The sequence below is a fragment of the Thalassophryne amazonica genome, chromosome 1 (genome assembly GCF_902500255.1).
Source record: "Thalassophryne amazonica chromosome 1, fThaAma1.1, whole genome shotgun sequence".
Taxonomy (NCBI): Eukaryota; Metazoa; Chordata; class Actinopteri; order Batrachoidiformes; family Batrachoididae; genus Thalassophryne; species Thalassophryne amazonica.
In genome coordinates, this window is record NC_047103.1 from 120,805,465 (window position 1) to 120,823,970 (window position 18,506).

Below are 18,506 nucleotides of genomic sequence, written 5' to 3' on the forward strand. Positions count from 1 at the left end.
AAATGTAACTTCAGAGTGAACAGGTGGAGATAGTTTGTTGACTATTTAAAACAGAGGGGAAAAAAAAGATACAAAAAGAAAAGGCATTCTTTAAAGAAGTGCAGACAGCGCGACCACCAGACTTTCTGGTAAGTCAGAACAGCTGTTTTGAGTTTATTTTCTGCTCCGTATGTCCGTCACCTCACTTTCACACTGCGATATCGGGCCAAAACAATCCAACATGTTGGATATCCCCAATTTGCAATCGGAGCACTTCTGACGTCCTTCCGAGCAGATCAGAGCACTCTTAAAATACAACACACAGAAGGAATATCTGATAAGATTATCTTTAGTGTCATCACGATTGTCGAGTCATCCTTAAGATTGTCGGAGGGGGAAGATCGGGTCCAATATCAGCCTAATTATCTTGCCATGTGTACCAGGCTTTACACCTCAGCAGTTTTTAGAAGAAGAACTCAAAGCTTTTATTTCCTGTTAATTATGTAATTTTTTTATGTTAATTTACTGTCTTAATGTATTTATAAATTGTTTACATTATTGTTATCACATACACATTATTATTATTATTATCATATTTTATTATGACTTCTATTTTGTCATTTGACTTTTAAATGGATCACAAAGGGAAGAAGTGTTTTCACTTTCTTGTGCCATCCATCTATATTATAATAGCCAAGTGGCCTCTGTGTGCATGTGTTTGGCTTTGATCATACAAAAACCGGGGATCACTGACATTTGCCGTTTGGCATATTTATGTATTTTGGGTCATGGTTGAATGCTGCGAAAACTTAAAGTTGATAAGACAAATATTTTTGGAGAAATTAGCAATTGTAGCTGGCCAATAAACAATGGATGCTGTGCTGCAATGCACCATGGGAGTTTGGGGTTTTGAGGTTTTAGTTGTTGTTATTATTGTTATTAACAGTGTTGTTAATGTTGTTTTTTATCAGTTTACATAAGTCTCATTTTGCAATTATCATGAGTGACTTTAGTTTCATGTTGGTACCATGAATGAAATGTTTCGTAGTTTTAATGTTTTCAGCCACTGTCTTTGTTTGTCAAATTAAAACCATATTCAGATTCACATTCAGTTATTTTCATTGACAATATATTTACAACTGATATTGATATCAAAACACTAAGTGGCTTATTAATCAATGACATCAGTGACCATTTACCAATTTTTACAATAATTGATCTGCACTTAAATAAAAAATGTACTGAGAAAATACAATATTGTAAGCTTTTGGAATCTGAAGAAGCTATCACTGACTTAAAACATGATTTAGTTTTACAGAATTGGAATCCCATTTACGCAAAACAGGATGCTAACTTGGCATATTCAGAATTTGAAAACATATTTCTCAATATATACAACAAAAATTGTCCAGTTATACAGTATAGTAATAAGAATAAATATAGAGCTCATCCATGGATAACTAAAGGTCTTCAATAGGCTTGCAAGAAAAAATATGCTATACAGAGAATTCATAAAAAAAACTAAATCAAGAGAGGCAGAGATTAAATATAAGGACTATAAAAATAAATTAACAGCTATCATGCGAAATTGGAAAAAAAAATCATACTTTGGAAAAAGTACTAAATGACAGTAAAAACAACATAAAGGAAACATGGAAAATATTGAATACTATTATAATAAATCCACATCAAATAACAATTTAACATATTTTACGTATAAGAACAAAGATGAATATGATATGGAATTAATGAGAATTCATATGAATATGATATGGCACTGCTCAATTCAGTAGAAGAGATCAGTAGTCATGTGGACCAAAGGGAAATAGTAATGGGTTTATTTATTGACCTGAGAAAGCCTTTTGATACAATTGATCTCAATCTATTATTTCAAAAGATGGAACTGTACGGGATCAGAGGAGCGGCTTTGAACTGGATTAAAAATTACTTACAAAACTGGAAACAGCTTGTTAAACTGGGGGATTGCACCCAAGTCATCTAGAGGCATACATTTTTAACTTATGGTTCAAATTTTAACCAAACTAATTTTGGACAAGTTATTTAAATTAACATCACGTCTGAAGTTAAATAAAGTGAAAATATCAGATATATGTTTTAGTTTTAAAGTAATGCGCTAATTTTTAAGGTTTTAGTGTGGACATGCTGTGTCCAGGTGCATTATGGGTATATTATAGGGTAATCTCAGTACGTTCACGACATGAGAAATGCATTTCAGATCAGGCTCCACGGACAACAGCATTGAACTCTAGTGCCTAAAACTCTTGTGAATATATTCTCTGGGTTTAAAGACGTTATTGTGTTTGCATTTATCAAATTCCACGCATCTTAAATGTAGCAGACACGGATTATCTGGACTTTTGCTTTGGCAAGTTTTTACGGTCTCTACTGCCATCTACTGGCCAGTAGTATTCATGGCAGTATGTTGTGACATGCTCACCTCTTCCACAATTTCTCAGATAGTCACACAACTGAAAGGCCACCGAAAGCCGTCTGAATCTTCCGAATGGTGGAAGAGGTGGGCATCATTTTTCGGAGTCCAGCATGTCCTGTGAGACTTCAACGTGGTGGCGCTTTTGCTCCGTCAGCAGCTTCGTGCCGAAGCCATCGGCATGAATTTCGCTGCAACTCTTTTCATGGCAAAATCTTCTGTCACAGTGGAATGTGCCGAAAAAGTGCTGATGTCCACCTCTTCCGCAATTACTCGGATAGTCACAGGACGGTCCCGCATCACCACAGCGTTCACTTTGGAAATGATCTGCTCATTTCAGCATGTTGATGGCCGCCCGGAGCACGGCTCGATCTCTACTGTTGTGCAGCCGTCTTTAAACCGGTTGTACCGCTGCTTAATCTGTGTGATGCCCATAGGATCGTCACCGAAAGCCGTCTGAATAATCAGAATGGTTTCCACCTGGCTGTCGCCCAGTTTCTAGCAAAATTTGATGCAGTTGCACTGCTCCAGTTGTTCCGTCTTTTTCCTTGGAATGAAAAAACGCTGAGCGCACGACACACACCTCACACAAAGGCTGCTTACCAAGAAATGACGCAATCGACAGGCGAAGGTTCAAGATTAGCTCATGCAAGCACACATGATTCAAATCCATCAGGTTTTTGAAAAAAATAAAAAGGTCGGATACTTTTCTAACAGACCTCGTACGTTCAAAAACCACACGTTGGACTCGTGTTTCCAGAAGCAAAGCGTAAACAGAAGCTTTTTTTTCTAATTTAATTTACATTTCTTATTTTTTACAAAAACTCTCAATGGGAGACATCAAAGTTAAAAAAAAAACATTACAAGACAGGTCTGTGGTGTTTGCACATGCACAGTGCGAGAGGTTGGATGCTTGTAGCTCTTCAGCAGCGGGATATCCTCACGACGGCTGACCAGAATATCAAACAGGTTTGATTTTCATCTGACCATACGATTGCCAATCAGGAGGTGGTCGTGAGATATTAAATGCAGCTCATTACTCCATGTATACTAAACGATGCAGGACACGCGATTAACCTGAAACTCAGTGCGATCCAAAAAATTCTCACATGAATGAAAAATCAGCTGAAAAAGGGTCAAAACTCGCACAGTGTAAGCCCAGCTTAAGTACTGAATGTCTGGCACCAGTAGATCATGGCAGTGTTCTATTTATATTTGACACCGGTTATATCAGACAGTTATCTAATTACAACTTGGCTTTTTTTTTTTTTTTAAATGCCTGTTTTTACAAATAAAAAAATGGAATATTTTACAAAAGCACATTTATCTGTAAACACCAACACACAACACACCTCACATTAACGTGTTGGTTTACATAATGAATGACTCAACCAAATCAGGGTTAGCGGAGGCACATTTTACCCAGAATCCTTTGCGATCTGTCTGTTTGTTACAAAACTTCAGAATTAGTGCATTATTCAACATTAAAAGATATATGTTATATTTTAACTTTGTACAAATGACAGAATTGACATTAATGGAGTTATTCTATCAGTATTCATTTTATTTATACACCGAACCATAACTCAGCATTGCTTTATTTTCCAAGACCTCCGCCTGACGGCAGCATTGTGATTGAGTAGAGAGTTGCGCTTTGTGGCTCATCTCAGCTTGCGTCTGTGCTGGAAGCCATGTAGTAAACAGGAGCTTCCAGCAGCGGGCAAGATGTTCAATGACAGAAGTGCTGGCTCATTGTTTGGGCCGTTGTCGCTTTTGATGCTACCAGAAGCGACTGTGGTGTTAAAACTCAAAATACTGAAATTTATCGGTTATGTGTAACTACCGCTACGTTTTTGGGTGGTTTATCGTTTTATCTTTATGAAAGATAACTTTTCAGTTATCTGATTATCTGTTATCAAAGTTAATTTTTTGGTTATCTGTGCCCACCACTGACTAAATGGCAAAAGTCAGCTCTCCACAGTTTATCTGTGATCAAAGTTATATGCATACACGCATGAATGCACAGCTTTTTGTCATTCCTGCATTTTGCTGCAAGCAGGTGCTTTTACTTTGACACACAAATGGAAACGGTGGGGGAAGACATCAAATGCAGTACACTTGTCACTCATGGTAACAGCAATATGACATTTAAATAAACTAACTAAACCAACTGAACTACAAAAATACAATAAATTGTTAGTCTAACAACACTGTTAGAGTAACAATGTCCACAATAACAACATTTAAAACCTCAAAACCCTTACTGGTTAGCTAATATCACTAATTTCACCAAAAAAATATTAGTCCTATTGACTTTCCATTTTTGTAGTGTTCATCCTTGACCCAAAATACATAAGCATACCAAACTGCAAATGTGAGCTCTCCCCAGTTCCTCTGTGATCAAAGCCATACACACATGCAGGCATACACACACATAGAGGTCAATTGGTTAATATAGATGGTTTATAATTAATATAACCACAAAAAATATAACACTGTCTCACAAAACAGATCTTCCAGTGTACCCATGACCATAAATTTCTTGTATTGTTATTTTAACCAATCAATCAGTCATAAAGTGAGTCCTAAGGTAATGCAGTATGTTACATCTGAACTGTTTGTAGTTAGTACCTTTACATCAATGCCTGCCTCATCTGCATGATAGTAGTATGGTACCAACACCACATGGTGTGTTTTCTGTTTATGTTCTCTTTGGCGCTATACTGATTGTGCCCACAGGAAAAAAGCACATGGTTTCCAAACAAAATCTTGGCAGATATAATTATATTTGGAAAGAAAACATACATATCTGTAACATATGTAAAAACAGACTGAACACATTTAAGACACAAATGTCCCAAGCACAGCTCCACACCATCAATAGGACTGTCATGTATATGTGATTCCATTTGGACTTAATTTTGTTGTCACCCTTTGTGTCTTGTTTTAAATCACAGAGAAGACGAGAAGAAGGGGAGTGAAGAGATCATTCAGTTGACTCCACAACAAGCTGCCAAAGTCCATTTTTTCATCTCAAAGAACAAAGTCAAGCTGTAATTTAATTGACATTTGATTTGCATCCTGGTTCTTTGTGACTGAACTCATTCCTCCTCGCTGGATCCTGTTCGGTCCAGTCAGGCTCCTCTCCATTCCAGCAAGCCAAACTATCTCTTGTCATATCCAGCCAATCCCAGTGTGACCACTCTGCCGTCTCCATGGAGCGTGTTCAACATATGACCAAGTCCGCCATCCGCCGGGCATCTCAGATCGAAGTCACTCCACAAGCTAAGAGGAACCTGCAGGAGCTCTTCGTCAACTTCACGCTCATTCTCATCTGTCTGTTGCTCATATACATCATCGTCCTGCTGAGCAGCTGAATGAGCAGGCCTCACCCATGGCTATTTGAGATTGGGCATTTTGGGCAAATGAGTGCACATACAGTGACTAGTGACGTGACCACATGTCAAGTCAATCAGCATCATCAAAGTTTGACTTATTGTACATCATAAATGCAAAAGCTTTGCAGCACTGGAATGTACACCGTTGCCAAGGTCCAAAATGCCTTATTTCCAAATGCTTCAAAATCTGTTACATTTGAAGAATCCACTCAAAAATTACATTTTTTTGAGGACAGGCTCAGGTTTTTTTTAACTGGGTTTCATGAAAATTGTTTAATCAGTAAAATACTTCTCTGAACTTACAAAAAATGTGACACATTATGTGTGTCCATCACAAAATCATGTTCTTATGAAGTCAGGGTCAAACATTTCAGCAAAATGACTGAAACTTCATTTGTTGTCAACAATACAATGAATAAATGTGGGCAAAAACATCTTTGCTTGGGGAGGATGCAAAACTTAACATGATAAAGAAATCTTTGGAAGTAAGGCTAAGCTATAAAATATAATAACGTACGATCTGGTCCTTGGTTCTGGGAAGAATTGAGTATATTTTGATGGTGATTGGCATCTGCCTTAAAATTTCCTCTTCTCTCACTAACACACTTCTCACACTTTCTTTATTTGAGTATGCCTAATGAAATCACAAATATTTGCAGATATCCTACTGAAAACACAAGTGTGAACATTGTTCTGTGTCAGACGGTGGAATTTAATGCCAGGATACAAGCACGAACTTCATTAATTATAAAGAGTCACTCTGCATGGCGTGATTGCACATTTCTCTGATTGTGTTCATTTACAGTCAGTTTGATCTTCACTGACTTGATCCGGTTTAACTGTAGCAGAAATTGGTTTCTCCTCACCATGGCAACAAGGTGCAGAAAACAATTGTCAGGTTCCTTTCACAGCTCAACAAATAATCCAACACCTAGTATATCTTTACCTCCTTTAGACATCAGCCCAGCAAGAAAACAAAACCGCACTCCACTCAGTATCACTGTTTTTACATTCAACATTATACATTATTAGGATAATAATGTTGATAATCATGTTTCATATATTTTCTGCCCATGTATGTTTGGAAGACTGTAGCACGTTTTGAAATGTGGAAAGTACAATAATTTGCATGTAAATAAAATGGTTTCTCCTACAATCAGCACCTTTTTTTTCTTTGTTCTGAAATGTAACTGAAGGTTTGAGTCACCAAGTTCAAAAATTGTAACTGAGAACCAACCCAGTAGTTAAAATAACATTGATCCAAACTTTGATTAATGTTGAAGGCTAAGGGTGAATCAACATAGAACATGTGTTGGATTTGAAAACTGGATCAATGTAGAAATCCTAACATTGGGTCAAGATAGATATTCACTGCAGATATTCAATATAATATCTATATTATAATCAGGCATGCACATAACTGGTACTCATGGTGCTTGTGCGTACTAAAAATAAACGATGTGCAGCAGAACACAAGGGAAGTGCTTCATAAGAAGAAAACAATGACAGCTTGTAGGAAAAGTGTGTCCCTCTGCTGTGCATCAATGATTTTTAGTACACACGAGCATGTTGAGTACCAGTTATGTGCACCCCTGATTATAATAGCCAAGTGGCCTCTGTGTGCGTGTGTGCGTGCATGCATATGGCTTTGATTGATACTGTTGTTACTGTTAAGAACTGTTACGGTTGTTACACTTTTGACTGACATCCTGGTTCCACCTGGGGATATCTCCTGCCCCACAACTGAGATGAAGTGATTCAACAACTCACTGAAGAAACTGAGGAGAGCTGACATTTGCTGTTCATTATGCTCTGTATTTAGGGTCAAGGATGAACGCTGTGAAAGCTGAGAAATTAGCTAATTTGCTAATAACAATGAATAACAGATGTGCTGCCATGTGAGAGTGGAACCACTGTGAAACATTCAGAACTTAATAGTTTGTTTTCAGGATTTTTGTTCTTCTCCCCATTCGCTCTCCGACCAAAAAGTCACCAATGGGCAGTGCCTCGAAGGCCTTTAAGCAGGCTGGAAGAGAGGGGAGGACTTTTCAGCTGTAACTGTTAAAATTCTTGCCTTCACTGCGCATACATCAGTCTCTACACCCCAAAGCGTTCAAAGGGAATAATATGATTATTAACCATCAGATGGCAAAGTAAAACCTCTTAAATCATTCTAAAGTCAGTTTTAAGCAGAAACCAAGGCGCTAATCTGTGAGTCGCTACTGATGCTTTGAAATGACGGAGGAAGCAGTGAACACAGCAGCTGCAGCTCGTGTCGCTGCGGCACTCTGATCGCTTCCTCCGTCTTTTAGTATGAAACGATGCTGAATTGTTGTACAAAAGCTTCAGATATCTGTCACTGAGATAGATGATGACTGGAGTGCAGTTTTAAGCAGAAATGAGGTGATAATCGGTGATCCGCAGCTGACACACACAAATGACACGTGCAGTAAAGGCAGGGCTGACCGATTTTAGGGGGAGCTGTTCCGGGTCGGCAACACCGGGTTTTATTTGTATTCTGCTCCTCAGTTCATGAAGTGATATATATGAAATTGTAATATATGTTTTATGAGAATTTCGGTTCTTCAAACATGACGAGAGGCTTCAATTGTATATTACTGGACAATTGCTATACAATTTCAGGCAGGTACCCCACAGTCAGTGATTCCATCCAAGTCAAAACCAGGTGTTCCCATTGGGAGCATCGACCACTGCCTGACATACTCTGGCTCATATTCCTAATTGGATGTCTGATGTGGTTTTTGGAATGGCATTCTATTCTGCATGACAACAATACAGAGTTCCTGCGAGGTCATGTGATGGTGCATCACGGACAGAGATCCGACTCTTCAGCTGGTCCCAGAGAGCTCTGTTGGGTTGAATTTGGGTGATATGGCCGGTCACAACATATGAGGAACACCAACCTGATGGCAACGCGTAGTGATAGCACAAGCACAATGCAGAGTGTTGTCATCCATGAACTTGAAGTTCGGAGCACACTGACACCATTGTGGGGTGATGGGCTCAGTAGATGTCATACAGGTAAGACTGACTAATCATGGTACCATCTACAGGCACAAGTTTTAGTATCCATCTAGATGCCACCCCAAAATGTTACACCATGGCATAGTGCTCCACATGTGCCTCCAGATGTGCTGTCATTCATCATTCCGGTGCAGAATGACTTAAGTCTCATCAGTAAACAACACTGAGGACCACTGCTGGATGTTTCATCCTACATTTTCCCTTGCCCACTGCAGACATTTTCGGCGATGTCTGGCACAAAGGGATGTCACTCACAAAGATTGTCAAGCATTCAAATCAAAATACTGGATCCCTGTTCCGGATGTTTGGTGTAGAACATGGGTACCCCTGACAGCCCTCATACGCCACCTGGAGCTGGGTGGCTGTGCCGTTTCTGTTACACAGGGCATAGGGCCTCAAATACTGGTCATCATCCCTGTTTGTGACAAATAGACCACCACTTCTTGGCCTTTCACCAACCAATCCAGTGTCCCAATGCCGTGTAATGAGCCTACTAATGACACCTATAGACACTGAGCTCATTGCTGACGTCGACCTGTCCAGATACGGGCAACAGCTAGGTGGCAGTCCTGCTCAGGCAACTTACATCAGTTCACCATTACTAGTCAAACTTGTGTCTTTGGTCATAAACTTTTAATTCCATCCTTTTAAAGCCACTAAAATGCATTATTGCTCAATAACAGAGTTTTGAATTTCACCCCCATTTGTGTAATTGTCCCACAATTGAGATGAAGTGATTCAACAAACTCACCAAGACAGTTGTATAACTCAGACATATGTATATAACTTTCCATAGGTGAAATCATTGGAGCCAAAAATATAATTTTGGGTGAAATATATGGATCCATACCCCAATATCCTGAACTAATTAGAAAAGTATAACTTAACGTGTAGTAAGAAATAGGTCTTTCCATGTGGTCATTATGAATATTTTTTAATTAATTTACAGAAAATGTATGATATCATGATATAGATCATTGACAGAATATAAGATTTAGTCCATATCACACAGCCCTAAATGTAAATGGGATCCCTGTGAGGATTTTAGTTTGCTGAAAACATGTCAAATATAATGTGTAGCAAAGATACCCTCATTCAGAATTAATCAAATAAAGTACATTAATTCTCTTTCCCAAAATTGCTGATGTCTCAAACTGTTACTGTTGTTGCACTTTTGACTGACATCCTGGTTACTATGAAGAGTCAAAGTGATCAAAATTAATTGAAATATTGAATGTGGCAAATAAGAACACAGTAAAACAGATTGTGGTAAAAATGAAAGCAGTAAAACTTTGAATGTGGTAAAAATGAAAGCAGTAAAACAATTAATGTGGTTAAAAGTGAAAGCAGTAAATACTGAATGTGGTAAAAAAAAAAATCAAAAGGGTAAAACAGGACTTGATAAAAATGGAAGGTGTGAAGTACTGAACATGAAAATGAGTGACGTAAAAAACATCTGATTAATATTGCCCCTTTGAAAATTAGAAACATTATTACCTCCGCCAAGGAGGTTATGTTTTCGGTTTGTTTGCTTGTCTGTTTTTCAGCAGGATAACTCAAAAACCTTTGAACGGATTTTGATGAAATTTTGTGGAGTGGTTGGAAATGACAAGAGGAACAAGTGATTAAATTTTAGTGGTGATCCGGATCACGATCCGGATCCTGATGCTAACGTGTTAGCATGTCTATGGCATTTTCGATGTTAAAAGTTAGCATTAAGCAGTTGCAGCTGTCTTCACGTTCGGGGTGCATTTGTTTTCAAATTGTAATATTTCTTAAATTTATTTTTGTTTATATATTAATAATCTAATGATTATTATATACAATTTTAGAGAAAGAGACAAAAGAAATAGATCACTGTGCCAAGGAGGGAATCTCTTTAGGTCAGTGACCCTATGGCCTTGTTTAGAGAAGTGTTTCATAAATGTTAAAAAAATTCATATATTTGCAGTTTAGTTGAATAATAAATTGAATTTTGTCTCTTATTTGTTTTGTCTATAAGCACATGCAATATCAATATCAGTGCTCAGATGACAGTAGCTTCTGGGAAAGGTGCAAGTTGCAATAAACTGTGATGCCAAGCGCTAAGGATACATGCTATCCAGTCACAGCAGATGAAACTTTTTTACTACTGAGCAAACATCATTGTTAGACTTTTTTAGGTTCAATGATTCTACGGCGTGTAGATGTTATGGCGTCAGTGACCCCATGACCTTGGCAGAGGTTTGCACTCTCTGAGTGCTTCTAGTGGTAATATTAATCTTATAAATATTATGTCTTAAAAATATAACATTGGCTAATTTAATTCACTGCCTCGATTTTAGCACCTCCACTTTACCCACTTCAATTGTATCATTCACCGCGTCAACTGTGTAATTTTGCTCACTTCCGGTAGATCGGAATATGGCAGCAGCCACTGTGCGACCAGTGTGCGACAGCGGACATTTGCAGTCCAGAGCCACTGGGCATGTTACTGACCGCGGGGTGGCACCATTGGGAGTCACAGGCGAAGAGCGCCCAAATCTCAAAGCACTTTTCTACTTCACAAAGTAGCACTACTCTGCTCTACTCGGCTCGACTCTACTCGTTTTTTTTTTGCTTTTCCATTAGGGTTAGTACCTGGTACTGGGTGCTTTTTTAGTACCTGCTCAGGAGCGGTTCCAAGCGAGCCAAGCCGATACTAAAATGTGACGTCAACAGGCTGCCGGCCACTGATTGGTCAGAGAATGTCATCACTGGACAAGTCATGAGCGCGCCGTCCGAGATGAGAATCAAACCTGCCATTTTTAAATAGTCACAGCGGTGTTACAGAAACTGGGTTTTTCTTACCTTTCATGGCAAGGTTTTTTTTTTTACTCGCACTGGTCCATGGATGAGTTGCGGACGTTTCTGTGTTTGGTGGCGGAGGAGAGAATACAGAGAGGTGGATGAAGCAACCCAAAATGAGAAAATCTCCCAGTCTTTGGCAGCACCCGGCTAACTGGACATTACAGCAATGCAGAGAACAGCTGAAAAAGCTTAAAAGTGATTACAGGACCACAATGACCAGAGTAGGTCAGACTGTAACGGCTGGAAACGATTCAACCGAAGTAACACTGTTTACAGACACCGATCGATGAGCACCCGGAGGCAGGATGACCGTGATTCGGCCACGGGTTTGTTGGAAGCAACGGATGGTAAGTGTTTTTGTGACTTTGTCTGTAGTCTGCTTGAAAGCACAGTTTTAGCGTTACTTATCCCACTGGTGGGAAGCACACTTTAACAAAGATTTGAGTCTAAACTTGTGTTAAAGTAACATCGTTGTCTCATGTATGCGGATACAGTGAGCTAGCTGACTGCTAACTAGCGAGCTAGCTAACTCTGTGGTTCACTTTAAAGTATCAGAGTGGCTATACGCCCAACCGTTGGTTCAATAAAGTAAATATGCGAGCATATACGCCCAACCACAACTGACCAATGAGCGCGTTTGTAAGCTCACTTCCGGTTTCAAACGCGGGAGGGGAAAAAAGGTGGATATTTTTTCACCAGCTGCAGGAGGTTCGCACCCCACGGAGGGGCTGTGATCTAAAGCGGTTCTGTTTGGCTCATCACACCCAGGGAACTGTGTCAAACTAACACCATCTTACAGCCAACAAGCAGCATTTTGTTCAAAAACTGTTTCGTCATTGTTAACAGGCTTCCGTTCAAAATGCTTATGAAGTTTGTCTGTTTTGATCCATTGCGGTGTTTTCACAGTAACTAAAGACAACACCATTAAATGTGTCAAACATACACCACAATAGAGCCTTAAAAAGTGGTGTAAAAAATGTAGTTTAGATGCACAAAACATGTCAAATACACGATCACGGTTGTACAAATAAGATAAGACATTATATTTATCTGCCCAACGGTTGGGCGTGTAATAATACAATAACATGCTTTTGGAGGGTGGTATGCATTTTCAGAGGCCCAATGTTCATACCCAGTCACCCAAAATGACAGATATTCGCCCTCGTCTAACTCGGGTGAATATCTGTCATTTGGGCGACTGGGCATATCTGTCATGTTCTTTCAAATTATGCTCCAAATGGTCTGATTTGTTGGAGCATAATTTTGAAGAAAACATAACTTTTATGCAAAGTGACCAAGATAACTGAAACTCTGGAGAATGATCATACAGAAACTGAAAGGGTTTTTTTTTTTTTTTTTTTTTTTTATTACAATTCTTGCTTTTTGGGGGGGGGGGGGGGGGTCACTCTGTATGTACGTGTGTGTGTGTGTGTATATGTATATATACAGTGAGGAAAATAGGTATTTGAACACCCTGCGGTTTTGCAAGTTCTCCCATGTAGAAATCATGGAGGGGTCTGAAATTTTCATCTTAGGTGCATGTCCACTGTGAGAGATATAATCTAAAAAAAAAAATCCGGAAATCACAATGTATGATTTTTTAAGAATTCTGGCTCTCTTATTCTGCACTCTTTACCTGTATTAATTGCACCTGTTTGAACTTGAGGGAGCTGAAACTCCAAACCTGAAAGATCTAGAGAAGATCTGTATAGAGGAGTGGACCAAATCCCTGCTGCAGTGTGTGCAAACCTGGTGAAAAACTATAGGAAAAGTTTGACCTCTGTAATTGAAAACAAAGGCTACTGTACCAAATATTAACATTGGTTTTCACAGGTGTTGAAATACTTATTTGCAGCAGTAACATACAAATAAATTGTTAAAAAAAAATCATACATTGTGATTTCTGGATTTTTTTTTTTTTTTTTAGATTATGTCTCTCACAGTGGACACGCAACTAAGATGAAAATTTCAGACCCCTCCATGATTTCTAAGTGGGAGAACTTGCAAAACCGCAGGGTGTTCAAATACTTATTTCCTCACTGTATATATATATATATATATATATATATATATAGAGAGAGAGAGAGAGAGAGAGAGAGAGAGAGAATTTTTAACATTTTTTAAACCTTGATTTTGTTAATCACTTCCCATTTCTACCTTCATTATTGTCCAGGCAAGAGTAAAAGGAGCCTGTTCCAGCAGGAGAATCTTTCCATCCAGCGATGTTGAGGTTGAAGCTGAACTGGGTTCAGTGTGATCGACACATCCGACTGATCCTCGAAGAAGCAACGGAGGTGGAAGCTTCATTTAATCGGGCAATCCTTGACGAGCTGGGCAAGCTTATCCACGCGATGCATGACCGGGGCATGTGTCCTGCGCCCCCACCCCAGGACTATAGACACATGGAACTTTTGTATAGTTTGTGTTTCACTTTTTTTTTTTTTTTTTTTTTTGTATTTGCTCTTCTTTTAGTTGCAGTTTGTCATTAACGTTTTGGTATGATGATGGTTCATTTCTAAGAATTTAAATTTGAGATTTGCTACTCCAGAAGACACTGCACATTATACCTGGCTAAATCTTTACAAAGATGCTGTAATAATCATCTCTAAGCTGAGATTTTAGCAAATGGTATTTAACATGAAAAGGTTTAGTCACTTCAGTGATAGCACCATTACATCAAGGAATTCTGGCTATACCAGGTTTAAGGTTTGATGTGATGTAACATGTTACCACAAACTATTGGACTGTGGTGTATAATTCTGCTGGATGACGTATACCAAGCCAGAAGTAATTTATTCAGATATTTTGAACAACCAGTTTTACTGTCTGTTTACTTCCATTTACATTTATGACCCCATTAAATGTAAAACTTTTTTTACTACGGCTTTTCAAACTGTTAGCATTTAATTTAAATCAGTAAACCTTGGTAACTTTTACAAATTAAATTGATGTTACACAAAAGTGGAGACATTCTAGCAAAAAGTACAAACGTTTATTCAGAATTCAGAGTGAAACATAACTGCTGTATAACGTGTAGGCAAATGATGACAAAGGTATCCCATTCTGTGGCATGAACTTTTGCAGCAGTAGCTTTGAGAAAACCATCTGAACCACACACATACAGCATACATATTTTAATTACTGCTGTCAGGTTATTAAAAAAATAATGTAATTGATTACAGGGTTTGATTAGTTAAGCGAAATGAATCATTTTATTGCAGGTATATTAAAAAAATCTGTGTGTTTGGAGCATTTAATAATCTGGTACAAAGGATGTGGGTTATTTCTGTTGCACATCAAGCAGGTATTAAGCTGTAAATTGATCTTAAACTGGGAGAACTGTCTAACTGTAATTTGGATGGGTTAAATGCAGACAAATTCCATTATATTTATGTGTACAATGACAATAAAAGGCTGTATTATAAAGAATGCCTATAAAAACAGAATTGTGGGAGTTTGGAAGCTGATTCTTTCCGCACAATATGACGCCTTTAATAATTATATTATGAGATTCATATTTAAATTTGTCCATTGAACATTAAAATCTGGATGAAAAACAAATCAAACGTTTTTAATGTGTTTTAACCTGTTCGAGTTCAGTGACGACGTTAATTAACGGTCATTAAAATCGAATTAATATTTTGTGCATGAACGTCAGTAAACGCACAACTCCCACATTTGTTATCAAAGCAAGTTACTTCAGTATAAAAAGTATTGACATCCAACATATTTATTGCTCTCAGAAACGCATCTTCATTTAAAGACCTAAGTCACTGACAAAATGGAGCAAAGTGTGACAGGTACAAGTTAATTAATCTAAACGCTTTATTTTGACAACCACAATTTTAATATTTAATAGCGACAGCCTGCAGTTATTACTTATTTATGAGCTAACGATTACCTTACCGTCATGCTTTGTCTCTTCGTCTCTAGCAGTTTGTATCTTCTCGTCTTCATATTGTTGTATGAATTCCCATAGTCTTCTGTACTTTTCAAGCGTGTTTCGTCTCATCGCCAGCAACTTTCTCACAGAGCAGCAAACACACGGAGTCCACCATTGTTTATGTTTGTGTCGCGTATAAAACAGTACAGAAACAGCATTAGTGAAGGTTACAAATGATCTTCTTATGGCCTCAGACAGTGGACTCAAAAGTTCCCTGAAAAGCCAATGAGCTTATCAAACCAATTTGTTTTTCAATAATTAGTGCTAAATGTATTCAAATCAATAAATGACAGGGGTGCCCAAATTATGCACCTGCCTAATTTTGTTGAAATAATTATTGCACACTTTCTGTAAATACTAGAAACTTCATTTCACTTCTCAAATATCAGGTGTTCTTCTGCTATGATATACGTATTTAACTGAAATTTGTGTTCCACACAACCAATGATTTATAAAGGAAAATCATGAAAACTATCAGCGGTGCCCAAACCTTTGCATACAATGCTATATACAGTCTATATGGTCTTGGCTCCACAGCTGCCTTTCATCTGCAATCAGACACCTGATCCACAGTTCAGCAATCAGTTCAATGTGTATCATTTCCTGTGTTTCTCTGTTTATCAGTACATTTGGTTCCTGTTTTTGTTCCTGCTGTGTTCATCTCTGTCTATTTTCCCTGTGTTGTTTTTTTATGGCATTTATTTTCCTGCTCTCTGGAACATCTTCTTGTTGTGATTTCCTCATTCACTTTTCAGTTTTCTGTGTGTTCATCCAGTGTTCAGGTTGTCATCAACTTCTTATTCATCTGGTCATTCAACCTTTTTCCTCAATAGACAGACCTACTGTATCTGAGTTCTCTGGGCCAACATTTGAGTTTAATTTTGCATGATTCCCTAAACCGACAATAACCCTGGCAAGTGCCTTGCTGGGAACAAATCACACAGAAATACCACTATAGTTATTGCAATCTGGGTGATCACCTTTTCTCTGCAATAACTGATAAGTCCTTTCTTCCACTCTGTTAGAATGATACCCATCTCTCATATGGTAGCAAAGATTGCTTGAAATGCCAGTATAACTGGACTTCCACCTACTTGAAGGCTTTCAGCTCTGATAGATTCCTGCAGCTTTCTCTACCTTCAGCTGTTTCATGACTTTTGCAGTCTCACTGACATTCAGCTTTAATACGTAGCTGACTGGTTAAGTCCCACCAGACCTCTGACACCAGGGATCTCCAACATCCTGACGTGAGGAGCAGCCGAATGTACTTGCTCAAAGTAGCCAGTCCAACAAGACAGTACAGCAGAGTCATCTGTTAGCACCATGGCGTCACTTGTCGTGATTGCGGAAGGATGAAGTGCAGCTTCGGTTCAGTGCTTCAGTTCCTCTGATAGCAGGTTGAGGGTCAGTTACAAGACCACAGATGGTGTGTCACCTGCCAGCAGATTTCTCAAACACATGCCTCCTTGAGGACCATCAGTACCATCAGAGGCCACTTTCCCAGCTCCATTAACAGGCCAGAGTTTCCATAAATGCATACACTATGACTTGTCTGGATGCTACTGTGCCCTGACAGATAAAACAAACACTTCCTCTTGTGAGAATTATTGAGTACACTTCAACAAGAATAGGAGAATAAGAATAAGAAAGAACTTTATTAATCCCTTTATTAATCCTGAAGGAAATTGTTTTGCCAGAGTGCTGAAACAGTAAACACTGCTTTTTTTTTTTTTTACAATGAGAACAATGAGTACAATATGTTTATGCAACATGACTGAAAGACAGTTGCACAAGATGTTTGTCAGTATTGTATATACCTCTGAGTAACTGAAAATTCTTATTGTTATGGATTCATTCTGCAGAAGGGAGAGGAGTTATACAGTCTAATTGCCACAGATAGGAAGGACCTCCTGTGGCTTTCTGTGGTGCACCTTGGTGGCCTCAGTCTTTTGCTGAAGGTGGTCTGACAGGACATCAGTGTGGCACACAGGGGGTGGGAGGTGTTGTCATGGATTGTGAGCAGTTTCCTCAACATCCTCCTCTCTGACACGTCCACCATAGACTCCAGCTCCACCCCAGGACAGAGCCAGCTCTCCTGATGAGCTTGTTGAGTTTATGTCAGCTGCCTTCAGCCTGCTGACTCAATACACAACAGCATCGAAGATGACTCTGAAGACCACAGAATGAAAAAAAAACATCTGTAACATATTTCTGCAGACATTAAAATAATCTGGGCCTCCTGAGGAAGTACAGTCAGCTCTGACCTTTTTATACACAGCATCTGTGTTTAGAGTCCAGTTGAGTTTGTTGTCTATTTGGGCACCCAGGTACTTGTAGTCGTCCACAATGTCCACCTCAGTTCCATTGATGGTAACTGGGTTTGGATGGGTCTTCCAGCTTCTGAAGTCCACTAAGCACACGCCACTAAGGCTCATGCAGTTTTTATGTACACACACGCACACACACCACACACACACACAAACACACACACACACAACACACACACCACACACACACACACACACACACAGCTGAGTGATAATTTGAGCCCCATGCATGCGTGCACACACATGCGGCGTGCACTCGCGCGCACGTATGTATGAGGAACAACGGCGCCTCCCATCCCGTCCCGTGTTTGCCATACAGATGTTTGGACATCGGGCAGTCTTCAGCGCCTTTTATGACCCTCTGAAATCAGTCTGTGTCATCTGCCTGCTGTCTAAATATGCTTTGGATGCCATCGTGCAGGTGTGGACGACATAATTTGGATGAGTTCTGACGACGCCCTTTTCATCCTGGCTGCAATCAATGATTTACAACCCCAATTCCAGTGGAGTTGCACTGAGATGTAGCGACGAACTAT

General features: G+C 39.0%; 1 protein-coding gene across 3 annotated transcripts in view; it reads left to right on the forward strand.

The window, feature by feature from the left end:
- LOC117513664 (cardiac phospholamban-like) overlaps positions 1-18,300 on the forward strand; it is a 95,795-nt gene extending 77,495 nt beyond the window's left edge. Inside the window, exons 2-4 of one of the 3 annotated variants that reach the window (XR_004561671.1) lie at positions 5,386-5,868; positions 10,755-10,758; positions 18,290-18,300. Coding sequence is in view for 1 of the 3 variants with exons in the window: in XM_034173897.1 (XP_034029788.1) it covers positions 5,644-5,805 (162 nt within the window). In the remaining 2 variants the exon portion in view is untranslated. Of the gene's footprint in view, positions 1-5,385; positions 6,496-10,754; positions 10,759-18,289 lie in introns of those variants that run through there. The other 2 variants (XR_004561674.1, XM_034173897.1) reach the window with 2 other exon arrangements.
- The last annotated feature ends 206 nt before the right edge of the window (positions 18,301-18,506 follow it).